The 16,456-nt window shown below is 41.4% G+C and overlaps 1 protein-coding gene and 1 long non-coding RNA gene across 8 annotated transcripts in view; one reads left to right on the top strand and one right to left on the bottom strand.

Moving 5' to 3' along the window:
- Positions 1–12,775, bottom strand: part of DDHD1 (DDHD domain containing 1) — a 110,765-nt gene extending 97,990 nt beyond the window's left edge. For 4 of the 7 annotated variants that reach the window (XM_032251094.1, XM_032251096.1, XM_032251095.1 and 1 more), the window contains exon 1: positions 11,717–12,775. In XM_032251094.1, coding sequence (XP_032106985.1) covers positions 11,717–12,551 — 835 coding nt within the window. In that variant the 5' untranslated portion in view covers positions 12,552–12,775. The remainder of the gene's footprint in view (positions 1–11,716) is intronic. The other 3 variants (XM_032251099.1, XM_032251097.1, XM_032251098.1) reach the window with 1 other exon arrangement.
- Positions 12,776–12,809: 34 nt separating this feature from the next.
- On the top strand, positions 12,810–16,347 carry LOC116532161. The gene is made up of 3 exons (XR_004260732.1): positions 12,810–13,183; positions 15,039–15,366; positions 15,959–16,347. It is a non-coding gene; the product is annotated as an uncharacterized LOC116532161 (long non-coding RNA).
- The last annotated feature ends 109 nt before the right edge of the window (positions 16,348–16,456 follow it).

A 16,456-nucleotide genomic window follows, 5' to 3' on the forward strand; every position in this document is an offset into this window, starting at 1 on the left:
AATATAGAAATGAAATGTATGACAATGGCAAAACAGCTATGGGGGGGGTAAATGAAAGTACGCTACTAAGGTTATTCCAGTTTTCACAAGTGACACAATAATTTTTTAACCCTTCAGAGACAGAAAACTATGAGAGAGTCAAATAGAAATGCTAGAAACTAGAAACATAAGATAAAAGAATACCTTTGATCAACATAGCTGAGCAAACAATCAGTGAACTCGAAAACAGGTTAATAAAAATTACCTAAATAGAAATACAAAGAAAAAAAAAGAATGAGGGGAAAAATTAGAAAACAGAATAGAGTATCCATGAACTGGGGAACTATATAAAATGATCTATCATATATGTAATCAAAATTCAAAAAGCTTAGACAGGCTGGGTACAGTGGCTCACATCTGTAATCCCAGCACTTTGGGAGGTCAAGATGGACAGATCACCTGAGGTCAGGAGTTAAAGACCGGCCTGGCCAACATGGTAAAACCTCGTTTCTACTAAAATACAAAAATTAGCCTTGTGTGGTTGTCTGTGCCTATAATTCCAGCTACTTGGGAGGCTTAGGCAGGAGAATTGCTTGAACCTGGGAGGTGGAGGTTGTAGTGAGCTGAGATTGTGCCACTGCACTCTAAGCCTGGATAACAGAGTGAGACTCTGTCTCAAAGAAAAAAAAAAAGCTAAAAGAACACAAACCAAGATAAATATGAAAAAGTATCCCCTAAAATCTACTATTAAAGATAGAAGAGAATCATAAAAAAAATATCCAATCCAAAAGAAGGCAGGAAAAGAGGAGAAAGGAACGAAGAACAAACGGGACAAACAGAAAATTAGTAGCAGGATGTTCATTTTAAAATCAAACTTAGCATTAATCACACTACATGTAAATGGTCTAACATGCCAATGAAAAGGCAGAGGTTGTCATAATAAATTTTAAAAAACAAAACCCAGCCAGGCAAGGTGGCTCATGCCTATAATCCCAGCACTTTAGGAGGCCGAGGTGGGCACATCACCTGAGGTCAGGAGTTCAAGACCAGCCTGACCAACATGGAAAAATCCCATCACTACTAAAAATACAAAATTAGCCAGGAGTGTTGGTACATGCCTGTAACCCCAACTACTCAGGAGGCCGAGGCAGGAGAATCACTTGAACCTGGGAGGCAGAGGTTGCGGTGAGCCGAGATTGTGCCATTGCACTCCAGCCTGGGAAACAAGAGAGAAATCCCATCTTATAAAAAAAAAAAAAGCAAGATCCAACAGATAGGTAAAAGACACATACAGATTTAAAAATAAAAGGACAGGAAAAGATATAAATTACAAATACTAATCAAAAGGAATCTAGAATGGCTATGTATCAAATAAAGTAGATTTCAACAAAAGAAACATTACCAGAGATAAAGGGGGATATTTCAAAGTGATAAAGTCAGTATTTCATCAAAAGGATATAATAATCCTAAATGTATACACATCTATGCACAGAGCTTCAAAATACATGAAGCAAAAACCAATATAACTTCATTAACAGGCTAACCAGATCCGTAATTGTAGTTGGAGACTTCATCCTTCTCACTGACAAAATAATACAGAAGATCAATAAGACACAGAAGTTTTAAATTTGAAGGAGAGAGTGGCAATACAGAAGTAGAAAGAACAACTGAGATTAAATAAAAGTACCAATTTGCCAGAAGAAGGCCAATTCCCCCAGAATCTCTTGAAATGTAACCTTGGACTGACTGAACTGGTAATTCTTGGAGTATAAGTGAAGACAAATGAAGATGAGGCAGCTTCTAGCCATTCAGATGAGGGGGTTTATGAACTAACAGAATTACCAACGTGAAGTCTTCAAACCTCCTGCTATCAGAATTTCTTCTATTAAAGAGGAAGATTCTCTGGCCCTAGCTCAGATTTCTTGTACCAAATTTCCAGGATTCAGATCTGAGAATTTGCATTTTAACAATCTTCCCAGTTACTGTTACACTCAATGAAATCTGCAAACTACTGGTCACATAAAAATACTAGAAATTAATAATGCAGGTTGCCATTCTGCAGACTACAGAATCCAGCAGAGGCAATCAGAGGCTGAAAAGTATTCCTTTGTCTTCATCTTACCTAGAAAAGTCTTCGTTTTGTTCAAACTCAAGAGTTCAAAGGAGAAATTAAGGTGAAGTGTGAAACTTCACTGGGATTCCCACAACTCTCAAACTGATTAAGTCGTTTTAAGATGCGTACATGCAAATATATATGGTATATGTGTGTATGTATGTATATATATGGTTATCAAGTATAGGCTGAAGAAATTTTGATGGAGCCACAGCTTTCCACCCTTTGCCCCACCAAACCCAAATAAAACAGGTTTACCACATATTTTTTTAATTTCCAGAAACAGGCTGCTAGTTCAAGAGCAAATATACCAGCCTGGCTTAGCTAACACTTATTGACCCAAGTACTACGCATTCTGCACATACGTACTTCAATTGACTCTTAATAATTAATCTTAATAATTAATAACAACACCTGATAATAACTCTGGGAAGCAGGCATGATCCTCATTTACAAAGAAGAATAAATTGGGCTACAGAGATTATTCTTGCCCGAAGGCATATAGCTAAGGTAAGTCAAGGATTTAAACTAAGGGAGTTTGACAACAAAGATCTGTTTTTCTGTTCCCACATATTTTTTTTTATCACCAATGCTGGGTAAGGAATGGCTCCCTCCTCCTTTGACTAAGGAAAGATTCAAGATTATTTTATGTTACATTTTACACTAAGTGCCAGAACCTGACTGCCATCCCTACTACTGCTGGTTTAACTGCAGATCAATTAAGTAAAATTCTCTCATAGTTTTCATAAAAATTGTGGGCCATTTTTTTCTTGCTGACAGGCAAAAAAACAAGAACATTACTGGCTCCCCCTTAACTGGAAACTGAGAAGTCTTGTAGAAAACTGTAAAGTTCTCTATTGCATCAAACATCCCGGTAGCTGGGAGAGACGATCTAAACGAGCTCTGGGGATAAAGTTGGCATCTCTCACATTTGGTGACAGGATCTGTATACCCCCCAAAAAAGCAGATGCTCAAGAATTTAGAATGCTTTTATGGGAAAGAATTCCTCCTTTCCCACAGGCAACAGATTTTAAGAGAAAGACTGGTAAACTTCTCTGAGGTCCAAGCCAGCAGAACTCAAGACAGCATTGACCTTTCTGGGGCCTGAGAGATGAGACGAAAATCACAGGTTCTCATAAAGGCAGGCAACAGTTACAAGGGACCTAGAGCTGTTCCCACTTGAGAGATGATTACCAAGATGGTGGGCCAAGGATATGCCATGTCAGGAAAGCGACTATAAACAGGAGAGCCAAGAATGTCAAGAGGGTTGGAAATTTGGAAGGACTGAACAGGCAGGAAGATGGAGAAACAATCATAGCTAACAGTTTTACGGAACTTAAAATATCATGGGATATTTTAAGATCTTTAAATATTTTAACTATTTTATTAAAAACAATGTAAGAGGTAGATACTATTCTCCACATTTTATAGAAGAATCTAAGGCACAGGGAATTTCAGTTGCCCAAGGTCACACAGTGTACAGCAGAGCTGGGATTTGAGCCAAGTCTGGATCCAGTGGTCCTTAACATTCTTAAAACACTAAACAATGTTGCTTCCCTAGGAAAACTAGTAAGAACTGAAAAGGAGGTGGCAGAGATGAAACTGATGAGCTGTGGTAAGGTGAGAGGTGATTTGAAAACAAATGCTGGAAATCAGGTTCAACCTTTATGTGTGGCCTATCATACTTCTTGATGGATTGTAATCTTTCCATAAAAGACAGAATCCTGCCTGGCAATAAGAATTCCAAATGATTCAACCCAGTATTCCAGGATTAGGGCCATTTACTCTACATGAGATATAGTTGCACCTTTCTGCCCTACCAAAAAAACTGTAATGTTGTGTACACTAAATAGTGTAACAGACTAAATAGTAAACAGGCTGAAGAATAAACTGCAAATATATCCAAGCAGTTATTCTAAAATATGGAGTCCTAATGTTTTCCAGTAAAAGGCAAAGAGTAGAACCATGGGTAACCTGTGCTAATCTTAAGTACGAAGCATAACAGTGTTGGCTATACAAAGAGAATGTTAAGCAAAGGCAAGTATCTTCTCCTAAACCCTACAGACATGTACACTTGTCTCATATGTTGTTAGCCATATAGGAAAGGTTCATTTCAGCAGTAGATAGTCAAATGGGTAGAATATGTGTCACTGAAAGAGCCTGAGCAACCACACTGTGCTTATCTCAGTTTGAGTGGTGGTGCTCAACAATGTCTTTGAAGTAGATTCTCTTTTCCTACAATTGTCTTTTGATTACAGCACACACTTTGTTAAAAAAACCATAAACAAACTTGGCTGCACTTAATGTTAAAATATATATCAGATGTTAAAATGCAAGTTTACTGAAGGTTTAAGTGGGTGTATGAGGTACACATGAGATACCCTGGGCCTAGTTAGAAGCAATTCTACAGAACTCTCGAGAATAACAGACTCAGCCAATAAAATATGAACTTAAAGTTGCTATTAAGTAATTGTAGTAAGTTGCAAAATATAAGAGTGGGATTGCATTTAACTAAATGTCTATACTAAAGCTTACAAGTAATTCTGACTCTCCTCCCTGTGCACATCTAAAATTACTGAGCAGAGGCTGGGCACAGTGGATCACATTTGGAAGACTGAAGCAGGTGGATCACTCGAGGTCAGGAGTTCAAGACCAGCCTGGCCAACATGGTGAAACCCTGTCTCCACTAAAAATACAAAAATTAGCCAAGCATGGTGACACAGGCCTGTGATCCCAGCTACTCAGGAGGCTGAGGCAGGAGAACCGCTTGAACTTAGGAGGTGGAGGGTGCAGTGAGCCGAGATGGTACCACTGTACTCCAGCCTGGGCAATAGAGGGAGACTCCAACTCAAAAAAATATATTAATAAAGTTACTGAGCAGAGCATTCCATGGCACATGCTTTAGAAATCTTAAGTGTTGACAAGGCTGGGTGTGGTGGCTCATGCCTGCAGTCCCAGCAGTGTAGGAGGCTGAGGGAGGAGCATTACTTGAGCCCAGGAGTTTGAGACCAGCCTGGGCAACATAGGAAGGCCATGTCTCTACAAGTAATAATTTAAAAAATTAGCTGGGCATGGTGACGTGCACCTGTGGTCCCAGCTTCTTGGGAAGCTGAGAGGTGGGAGGATTGCCTGAGCCTGGTAGGTCAAGGCTGCAGAGAGCTATGATCACTCCACGGTACTCTGACCTGGGCAACAGAACAAAACCTTGTCTTGAACTCCTGACCTTGTGATCTACCTGCCTCGGCCTTCCAAAGTGCTGGGATTACAGGTGTAAGCCACTGCTCATGGCCAAAAGTGTTTTTTTTTTTTTTTTTGAGACAAGGTTTTGTTCTGTTGCCTAGGCTTGAGTACAGTGGAGTCATCATAGCTCACTGCAGCCTTGACCTCCCAGACTCAGGCAATCCTCCCACCTTGGTGTGGTGGCATGCACCTGTAATCCCAGCTATCCAGGAGGCTGAGACAGAATTGCTTGAACTCAGGAGGCAGAGGCTGCAGTGAGCCAAGATTGCTCCATTGCACTCCAGCCTTGGTGACAGGGCAAGACTCCACCCTCACCCAAAAAAAAGTTTTAACATAGTTCAACTAGTTATTTGTCCCCTATTATGTTTCTCAAAGGACAGCTTGCATCAATGTTCAGAAAAATAGTCCACTAAGAAGCAGCCAGAGACAATTAGTAATATTATAGAGATTTCCACTTAACTTTCCATTATTTGGAAAAAGCCATCCATTCAGATGAATTTGTACCTCACAAGGATTTTCCAACACCTAAGGTCTTGGAATACAGAAGTAATAACAATGTCATTTTCAAAGGGTGACCTGACCCCAGCAGTCATTCAGTAGAGTTTATTTAACATAGAAGAGCAATGATTATAAAGATTATCTAGATATAGCTTAATGTAATAAGACATTAAAATAAACATTAATAGGCTGGGCATATTAGGCTCATACCTGTAATCCCAGGACTTGGGGAGGCCGAAGCAGGTGGATCACTTGAGGTCAGCAGTTCCAGACCAGCCCAACCAACATGGTGAAACCCCATCTCTACCAAAAATACAAAATTAGCCAGACATTGTGGCACACACCTGTAATCTAAGCTACTCAGGAGGCTGAGGCAGGAGAATTGCTTGAAGTGGGGAGGCAGAGGTTGCAGTGAGCCAAGATGGCGCCATTGCACTCCAGCCTACAAAATAAGAGCGAAACGCCATCTCACAAACAAAAACAAAAACAGAAGTAATGGAATTATAATTCAGTCTTGTTGACAATTTGATAATGTTGAAAAGCAGTACATAAAACAGAATTAGTTTTATATGATCATATCAATTTTGCTACTGTTTTTCTTTAGCTCTCTGGTACAGGCAAGTTCCTACACATATTTTTTTACCACCTTGATTTTCACTTGTCTCCTAATCTAGAGGTATCAGAAAGTATCTACATTGTGATTCTCATCCTATTAATCCACTCAATTGACAGTGATTCAACACTTTTTATATTTTTTTCCCTTTACCAATGCAGAATCAAAAAGTAGAACTGTAGATTACATACAGTAACTATTAAAAAAATTTTTCCTTATTCTACTTTTTAACTGAACTTTTAGAGTGTATTGCAGCAAAAAAGAAGAGACCCCGTAATATCTGTACCCTTCATCAATGCTGACAGTTTTTAAAAAATATATAGAACATACACAGTATAAATTTCACTACACTCATGAAATAACAAAGGTCTTAGCTCAGATTCCCTAGTTATCAGGAATTCCAGAACTATCTACTTCCCAATCTCTTCTACCAATATTTTTCATCTTAGCCTTCCTCTGAATAATACCTTCTCCTTCTAGTTCTCCTCCCTGACCTCCATTTTCCTCCCCCAGTCCGTAATTCTCAGAAGATTCCTTGACCAGCACATCCAGATTGTTTGCTTGCTCTCTACAAAAAAGGATCAACTGTAGGTTCCAGACATCAAAGTTCTCAGCAAAATACAAACTATAAAGAGTAATATGGAGATAAAAGGCCGAGGAAATAAAATTTGGAAGACAGAAGCATATAAAAGTTCTCATTTATAAGAAAATGGTAAAAGAGGAAAGAAAAGCAGAGAGGGTTGACACGGATAAGAAATCCACACTGATTTCTCTAAGCATTTGCATAATGTACTTGCAAAACATGGATTATAACATTTCAGCCACACATAAGGTGAATCAATAACTGATATTAGACCCATTTTTAAAGTAATGGCACATTTCAAAGGGAAAGAGAAGCCCCAAATGCCGTGGTCAGGTGCCAAGTCCTGCCCTCAATACATATCACTATCCATTCACATCCTTGTTCTGTTTTAGCAGGTCACTGTGCATTCTAAAATGCACTCTAAAGCAGACTGGATCTGGGATGAGGTGAGTTCTCAGAAAACTGGAGTCTTGGTACTGTAAACCTGAGCGGTCAGGGTTCCAACGCAGTCCAAGGCTGCTTTCCAGTCCAGGCTAGTGGGGGATAACACAGTTATAAACAGTAAAAGATAAAAGTCTCCAACACTTTTTCAGGGTCAGAAATGATCCCTATAGTCCTGCTTTATTGGAGGCAGAAACTGAACAAAAAAGAGTGCCTTCTACCCCTGGGACTCCATTATTTTCCCATGATGCTCTGTGCCACACAAAGGATTGTTATTATGAATAACACGGTCACATCTATGCCAAATTTGTAAACATTATGTAATGAAGATAAAAGCTCTGATTTTTAAAATCTCATTTTATTGGGGATATAATTTTCTCTTTGTTGCAATACACCATAAAGACAACTGGTTTATTTCTAAAGCATTTGAAACTGAAAATTTTTTAAAATTACAATAATGCAAGTAGGCTTTATAAGTATACAAGAAGGTGGTGAGTGAGGGAATGGAAAGAAGAATCTGTGGCTTATAGTTAGACTCCTTCTGGAAACTACATATAAAAACTTGATCAATTAAATAACTTTATTAATTCAGTCAATGAACAGAAATCACATAACTCCTTAGTGCAAACTGCCACATCACAATTACTAAATTATTCTAAGCTCATGAAATATCTCTAGAATGTTCCATATGCCTTCCCAACAGCTATTACTAAATGCTTTGGCCACTTACTTGCCAATATTCCTTACAGACATTCTTTCACCTCTGATGAGGTACAGAATAACAAGAAACTGTGTGCACTCAACAATTATGCACAGATTAATGTTACTAACCTGTATGTGAACTTTTAAAAATAAGGTGTACAGTTTTTTGAGATCCACATATAGTTAACACCTGGTACAATGCGCCAACCACTGTATTAAGCATGTTACATATAATAATCCTCAAAACAAGTCTATGAAGTGAATACAAAAGGAAGAACACTGGGAATAAGAGTTCACTTAACCATTACTCAGCAAATATGAGTTTTTATCTAAAATATCCACATGCAGCCAGAAGAATGGTTAAACATGCAAAAAAACAAAAATAAGTTTACTACAATATTTTTTCATATATAATAATACTGGCTCCCCACCAACAGAAGACAAATTCTGTTCTCCTTTTTGATTCATGTACCCCAAATTAATTCAAATTTTATTTGCTAGTTAAGTTCAAAAGGAAGAATGAATTAAAACCTTTCTTTTAGACTAGGTATAGCTAACTTGTTGGCCTTGACACCCAGAGGCAGTGTGCTCAATTAGGCCACAAAATCTAAATGGCTAATGGATTCATACCACCATTCTACATAGGAACTTACTGGATTTTTAAAAACTTTTATTACCATTAACCAGACAGTTTCCAAAACAGCTAAAAAGGAAAAGTAAAATAGGGGAAAGGTCAAAAGCTGCAAAGTATAGTATTAGTTTTTCTATTTGAAGAAAGGCTGAAGAACCCATACAGGGACTGGACCCTCCTAGAAAGTGTGAAAACTTATATAATACACAGAGACTTAACAAACCAACTAAAGTTATATGAGATTCTGTGAGAAATGGTAAATTACAGGATAGACAAAAAGCACTATTGTGTTTTTATTGTAGCCCATACGAGGGCTTGAACATCCACAAGATTATATCTTATAGAGAACTATTTAGAAAATGCCAAAATAGAGATAAAAATAATGTTGCTCTTATGCTACCTAATAAAAATGAATTTATAAGTTATAATTGGCATAATGGCTATTTGCTTTAGGAAAGAAAAACTGAGAAAGATAAGCACACATTACCTTCAGGTTAATTTTTGTAGACCCCCATCAGTTTTCACTTGATTTATGACACTAGCATTCTACTGGTATTCTGCTTCCAACTCTCCAGCTCAACTTTTGCATTGTCATTAATCACATGTAAGTATAAAAAACCTTCAACTGTTTGGTTCCTCATTACTCACAGGATAATGGCCAAACTCCTTAGCATTGCATATCTACCCTGTCCCTTTTCCAGCTATTCTCCCAAATGTGTCATTCATGTGCAGGTGCTCCCTTTACAATCTCCATCCTGTCCCCCACCAGCCCTCACATACCTCAGTCTCTGTTGTTGGTCAAAGCCCAAACCCACCCCATGTATCTCAGTGCCTGCAGGTGCAGACCTCACTTCCTTAAAATGCAACGCAGTTTCAGGCCTGTGTCCTTGTCTAGACACCCCATCTAGCCAGAATGCCCTTCCCTTCATTTCCCTGCTTCATTAATTCATCCTGTAGGGCTCTGTCTTAAATCTTCTGGGATGCTTTCCTGATACCCTCATCCTTGGATGGGTCCGGGTCTTTGCATACTACACTCTATTCTCCCACTAGACTAATGAATGAATGGTTTCATCACTTTCTAGCTGAGTGACCTTGGACAAGTTCATTAATTTCGCTGAACCCATTTCTTCACGTCTATAATGTTACTATTAATTTGCTATCACTGTAAAATAATGTCAAAAGCCACTTTGTAAAGACTGATGCACCATGCAAGCATTAACAATTTTATCAAAAACCAAGAGAGCACACAGTATTATTGGTGAATATACTTCAGTTAAATCTAAGAGTAAGAGTCATCTCTTGGTTTCTGTCCCCTTTCCAAGGATGCCCTGTATTTTTATCCAACTTTCTGGCTCCACTAAGTCTTGGTACTTCTTTCCTAAGGAAAAAAAAAAAAAATCTATAGTGTTGCTTAAGTCATTTGAAGGAAACACCGAATGGGAAGCCCTGAAAGGGTTTTCCATCTTTCTTAATGCCTTCACAAGAGTCCCATTATGCATATACAAATGCTCTGAATATGAAAGAACTGAATAAACAAACATACCCTGTCTTTAGTAAGTTTATAGTCTAAAAAAGCGAATGATGTAACAGATCTCACTGAATCTGACCTTATAAAAATGGTAATGAATGCCTTTAGTATCATCTTAAGGTGCAGTAAGAAATTTAATTTCCTGCTATGATTATTTAGTGATTCAACACACTTTGGAATTGCTATCTTAGTAAGTCAGGCTTAACACATGAATGTTTTAACCTTGTAAGAATCACTGATGCAACTGAATACCTAGTTATTGAATATCCACTGCACTAGGCCCTATCAGAGTACAAAGGTAAAGGTGATGGACTCTGCCGATGATAAGGTGCTAAACATACAGAAAGGAAGCTGCCATCAATCCATCTAATTAATAGAAAGCAGAGTGTTGTACGGAGGATCTAAGGATTGTGACAATCAATGAAGACATCTGAGTTAGGGTATTGGGTCCATGAAAATTAAAAGCGTATATTACAAATTATAATACTGGTGGTCAGTAACTTCTGTGACTACTGAATATCTGCTATATATTACATACGTAATATTTGCTGCATGCACTGGCATATATTTATGATCGTCTTCCTCCTAATTTAACTATAAACCCATCTGTGTTTTTGTCTAATAAATACTGTTAACACTCGTATCATGCATAAGTACCAAGCATAGTTCCAAGCCCTTCAGGTATATTTTCTCATTTACTTTCAACACAATCCTGTGAGGTAGGTACAATTTCTCTCTTCTCTTTTACAGATGAAGAAGACGAGACATAGAAACGGTAATTTTTCAAGGTTAAGATGCAAAGACAAAAATAAGTAAATGGGGACGTAAGGGAACCCAGTATTCCATCAAGGGAGCGGATCCACTAACCAGAGCTGCTTCACGCAGTTCTTTTCACCTCTCCCAACACAGCCAGTGGGAATCTTTTCTTTTCCTGAGTCCATAACTAAGCTGTTGATTCTCGGGCAGATCCTCTCAAACCTTCCTACTCCAGAAGACTTGCCGCTATTTAAATCATAGGCTGTTCACGGTAAACGAAGACCGAATCAGATCCTCAGGTGGACAAAGCTGGTACGATCACGAAATTAAACCTTCGGGCTGCGGATCTGTTCCTGGATCATTTTCAGGGGGTGGTAGCAGCACCCGGCTCACCCAGGAGGCGCTACCCCCGGCGGTATCCAGTCCACCTGACCCAGGCAGCTTGGGTTTTGCCATCTGCTAGTTTACCCTTTACCTGCCGACGCTCCCTGCACAATCTCCATCCTGCTCCCGGCCACACGCCAGGCCTCACGCGCCTCCCTCTTCGCGGCAACCCAGTCCCAAACCCATACCAGTGCGCATCGCCCCTGCAGGGGCAGCCCATCCCGCCCAAACCCCTGCCCACTACTCACGGTTCCAGTACACCGGGTAACACTCTCCTTGGGTCACATCCACCTCGTAGAGGCCGCCCCGCACGCACACAGGCTCGATGTTCACCAGCTCCACCATCTCGGGCTCTTGCCCCGCCGTGCGCTGGCAGAAGCCGCAGGCGCGGTCCTCATCGTCGTCTTCTCCGGGACTGGAGGCCCGCCCCGTGGGGGAGCACACATGGTCACCGTCCCGGTCCTCGTCTTGATGCCGGGCACCCGTGACCTGCAGCAGGGTCCGGAAGGCAAGCTCGATGCGGAGCGAGTCGTAGCCGATGAAAGGCTTCCAGGTCTTCTTGTCTTCCTTGTAGAACCAGCGCACCTCCTCCGGGCCCAGCTCCGTCACGACCTCGTAGCGGTGCCGGGCCGCCTGGCTACCTAGCCGGGTACGTTTCCTCTCCCCGACGCCCCCTCCTGCCGCCCCGCCGCCCCCAGAGTTCGTCGGGACCAGCAGAGGCTGCTGTGGCGGGTGCAGCGACAAGGAGCTGCCGCCGCCGCCGCCCTCGCCCTCGCTGTAGTAGCGCAGCGAGGAGCCCGATTCAGCCGAGCTGAAGTCATAGTTCTCGTCACTGAGGCAGGGGTCCAGCGCCAGGTGGTGGTTGTGGTCCTCAGTGCCCGGCGCCAAATGCAGCCCGGGCTCTCCGCGCAGCAGGGCCAGGGGCACGTCGCCGTCGCCCGGGTCCTCGCCGGGCAGGTGCTCGAAACAGCAGACGCCGCCGCCGAACGCCTGCCCCGCGTCAGAGCCCAGCTCCCAGGCGCCGCCGCCGCCTCGGCCGTTATGCTCTGTGCTCCGCGGGGATCCGCGGCCCGGGTAATTCATGCTATGGAGACGCCGCCAGTCAGCCGGCGGCGCGCGGAGCCTTGACCCCCAATGCTTCCGCGCACATTCAACGCCACCTTCCTCTCCACCTGGAGTTTTTTAATCTTTCAAACGCCGACCCGTGCTGCGGCGGCAGCGGCGGCCGCTCCGCCCCCACGAGACCCGCGGCCGCCGCAGCTGCGTTCTGCGGCCCACCCCATTGTCACGCAGCTCGACGTAGGCGGTGCTTCGGCCCCGGCCCCGCCCCCCCGGCCGCGCGCGCCGCCCCGGAAGACTGGGCTGCACCAGCGCCGCGCGGGCCGCGCCCCCTGCCCTTCTGGCTGCGCGTGACGGCTTGCCTCTGGTCGCCCGCCACTCTTGGGCCTCCTCTGCTAGCTTCCCCCTTCCCTGCGGTTTTCATGCGCAGCTGCCTCAGCCCCACTCCTGTGGAGTTCACAGTCCAGATGTGGATAGGCTTTACCCTATTCATCCATACAATTTGGATCATGAGCCCAGAGCCTTAAGCTACGTGTCAAGAGGACCCCGGGATATTGGATTCAGCATTGCTTTTTTTGACCTTATACCCTCCTGAGGCTTGCCTGGACGTTCTGTCACCTGACCCTGGTGGCTCCAGACAGAACCAGGACGTTTAGGTGTGGGATGGATACGAGGCACTCCCACTCACTTCATATGCCATTTCATATTATTGCTTATCTTCTAATACTTCTGATACTTAGATTTTCTGTTTTCTCAACCTCATTGCAAGGCCCAGGTTGAGAAAACAGAAACCAAGTCTGCATGTCAGCCTCTCCCACACAGCTCGGAATCAGTGTTAGTTGATTTTAATGATGTCAAGTCCAGCCAGCTGTGGTAAAGAGTATTAGATTGAGAGCGAGAAAACAACCAGCTTCTAGATTTAGCTTTGCTAACAAGCCACAGGCAAATCACGTATCTCCCTGATCTTTTTGGCTTCCTCATCTGTAAAATAAAGATTCTTAGAACAGATGTTATCTAAAGTTCCTTACGGCGATAGAATTCTATGAACTTTAAGGTTTCTTCCAGATTTTTGTGTATTTCTGATTCTGTAACTCATATTCTGGGATCAGGTTGAATACACAGTCTCACTTATGTGGGTCTTTTATATATATATATGTGTGTGTGTGTGTCTTGGAGTTCATGGCTTGTCAAGTAGAATACAGGCTGGATTTTCTGCCCCAATTAGTGCCCTTGGCTGGTTAACCTTGTGCAGTGAACAACCTATCCAACTGTATACTGCAGCTCTGACTGAAAGCATCTAAGATCAGAACCCTCTTTACCACACAGAAAAATTTTCTGCGTAGCTGCTTCCAGTTGCTCCTCCAATATTTCTATTGACAATATGCAGAATATGATATTGGGTATGAACTTTGGTTTATTTACTAGCTGTAAAAGTATTCATTCTACAGTGTTTGAATAGGTGCCTGGCCACCTATTTGTCAGGCACCTTTATGCTAACTTCTACTATAAAAGAGAATGAGAGAGTTCTTTCTTTCTTCAAGGAACTTATAGCCTAGAGGGAGATATAGACAAGTAAACAGATACGTTATAGTACGGTATGAAAATACTATAAAGGGGATTATAAATAGGGAATATCACAACATTTAAAATACCTCTATTCCTCTATGTTTCTTGATAGAATGTAGCCTAACTATATAGCTATCTGGTCAGATTATTTTGGCCAAATTTTAACTCTTAACTACACAAATTCCATGAACACTTTCCTCTGTTTTTTAAAAAAATGTACTTTCTGATTTGTGTTGAATGAATGTTTCCATTATTTTTAAGTGTTGTGCTTATTTGGTTATTTTGATAAGATTATCCTCTTGTGATTCAGTAGGGGAATGCCACACTCTTTTGAGTAGAGTGATCATTTTTAAAGGAAATGTTGATTCTTAACCCAATCCAGGTGGCAGAAGAAGGGAATCCTTGATTCTGGGCTGACCTCATTATCTAGGCCTAAAGTCAGGAGTGTCTAATTTTTTGGCTTCCCTAGTCCACACTGGAAGAAGAATTGTCTTGGGTCACACATAAAATACACTATCACTAATGATAGCTGATGAGCTTAAAAAAAATCATGAAGAAAATCTCAGTGTTTTAAGAATGTTTATGAATTTGTGTTGGGCCACATTCAAAGCCACATATGGCCCGTGGGTTGCGGGTTGGACAAGCTTGGTCTAGACCTTGTTGAGAGGAGATGTCAAACAACCTTTGTGGGCTGAGATTGCTTCTGCCCCTTGGAAGTGATCTGGGGCTATGGCAGACCCATATGCTGGGTCCCAGGCTGACAGTCCTCAGAACATATTTGAAAGCACAATATCTAACTTCATGTGACTGCATGTGTTTATTTTCTTTTTATTCCCTAGCCATATCAAGGCAAAGGTCATGACATTGTTTTTTCTCAATTTTTCTGCTTTAAAAAGTCATGCTTTATCTAATGCTTCCTGTTCTGACTCTCCCTTTGCTTTCCAGAGCATCTTTTCAGGTCATATGATCCTCACCAGAGGGAGATGGGTTGGGGCATCTATTCTAGTCTCTACCTGCCGGAATAGATGTCAGGTGGCTCCTCACGACTCTACATCATTAGTGTGTACAATAGACACAGCAGTATCTGAACTTCCATAGCTCCATGTAAAGCACTCCATTGCATTTTAATAATTTCCAAAGACCAAGCCTTTTTTATGTAAGGCAAATAAATGTGATTGATTCAGATTTCCGGAATTACTGGGCCATGCTGCTGCAAAAAACAGGTGCATGTGGAACCAAGCCTGAGGAAGTTATTGGTGAGGGAGGAAAAAAGGTAAAGCCAGTTGGTCTGTACTACAAAAGATGAAAACGGCTTGTCTGTGTATCCTACCACCTTCCCATCCCCATTAGGCATATGGCAAGAGCTACCTGGTAACGATGGCCATTTCCTCCACACATCTCCAAAATGGCACAGTTCAATTATGTGCCATCTTTGCGTTTTCTTCTTCCCTTAAAGTTTGTTCCTGCTGTTCATTTTATTATTTTAGATACAGGGTCTTGCTATTGCCCAGGTGAAGTATAGTGGCCCAATCATAGCTCACCGTAGCCTCGAACTCCTGGCCTCAAGTAATCCTCCTGCTGCAGCTTCCCCAGTAGCTGGTATTACAGGTGCAAGCCACCATGTGTTCATTTTAACCTGTTTTCACCTGTGTAACAATATTAGCGATAGCTTCATGCCAAGTAATTTATCCTGAGCCAGCTTCCCACACCTGCACTTGAAATTGCTTCATCCAAAGTATCTGATGGAAGACATCTATTTAGAATGAAAGAAAGAGGGCAGACATGACCATGTCTTCATCTGCTCTATCTCCTGTTTGATAAACCATCCACCACACCTTAAATTTTATTTCACTTTTTATTTTTAGAATTACTGTTTATCCAGTTTTTAAAGATGAAAATATTTTCTTTAATGCCCTGACTAAATGAAACAGCCACCTAGACTGAAGCAGGAAACATTCACTGGACATTTCAGGCACTATGCTAGGCTCTACAGTGAAGCATTCACAGTCTAGTGATGTCTACAAATAAAACCACAATGCCAACTTTTAAATTCCTATGAGGAATATAATTGTAATGCCACTATAGCTGCGTCACTACCACAGGGGTCATTCTCTCCCTAAAGACAGATCAATAGAAGAAATCAAATTACAGTCCAAAGGAAGCTAGGTAGGCAGAAATAGCATAGGGATTCATAATGAATAAAGTCATTAATCCATTTATTCATTCAACAAATATTTATTGTCTAGTGCTATTGTGAAGATGGTTTTGTTTTTATTTTTAATTGAAATCACACTTAAAATTTACAATTATGAAATACATTTACTTAAAGACTTGTAAGAGGCTTATCCACAAAACCATACTTA

Source organism: Sapajus apella, unplaced genomic scaffold (assembly GCF_009761245.1).
Source record: "Sapajus apella isolate SASKATOON/1434 unplaced genomic scaffold, GSC_monkey_1.0 scaffold74, whole genome shotgun sequence".
In the NCBI taxonomy this organism is placed as follows: Eukaryota; Metazoa; Chordata; class Mammalia; order Primates; family Cebidae; genus Sapajus; species Sapajus apella.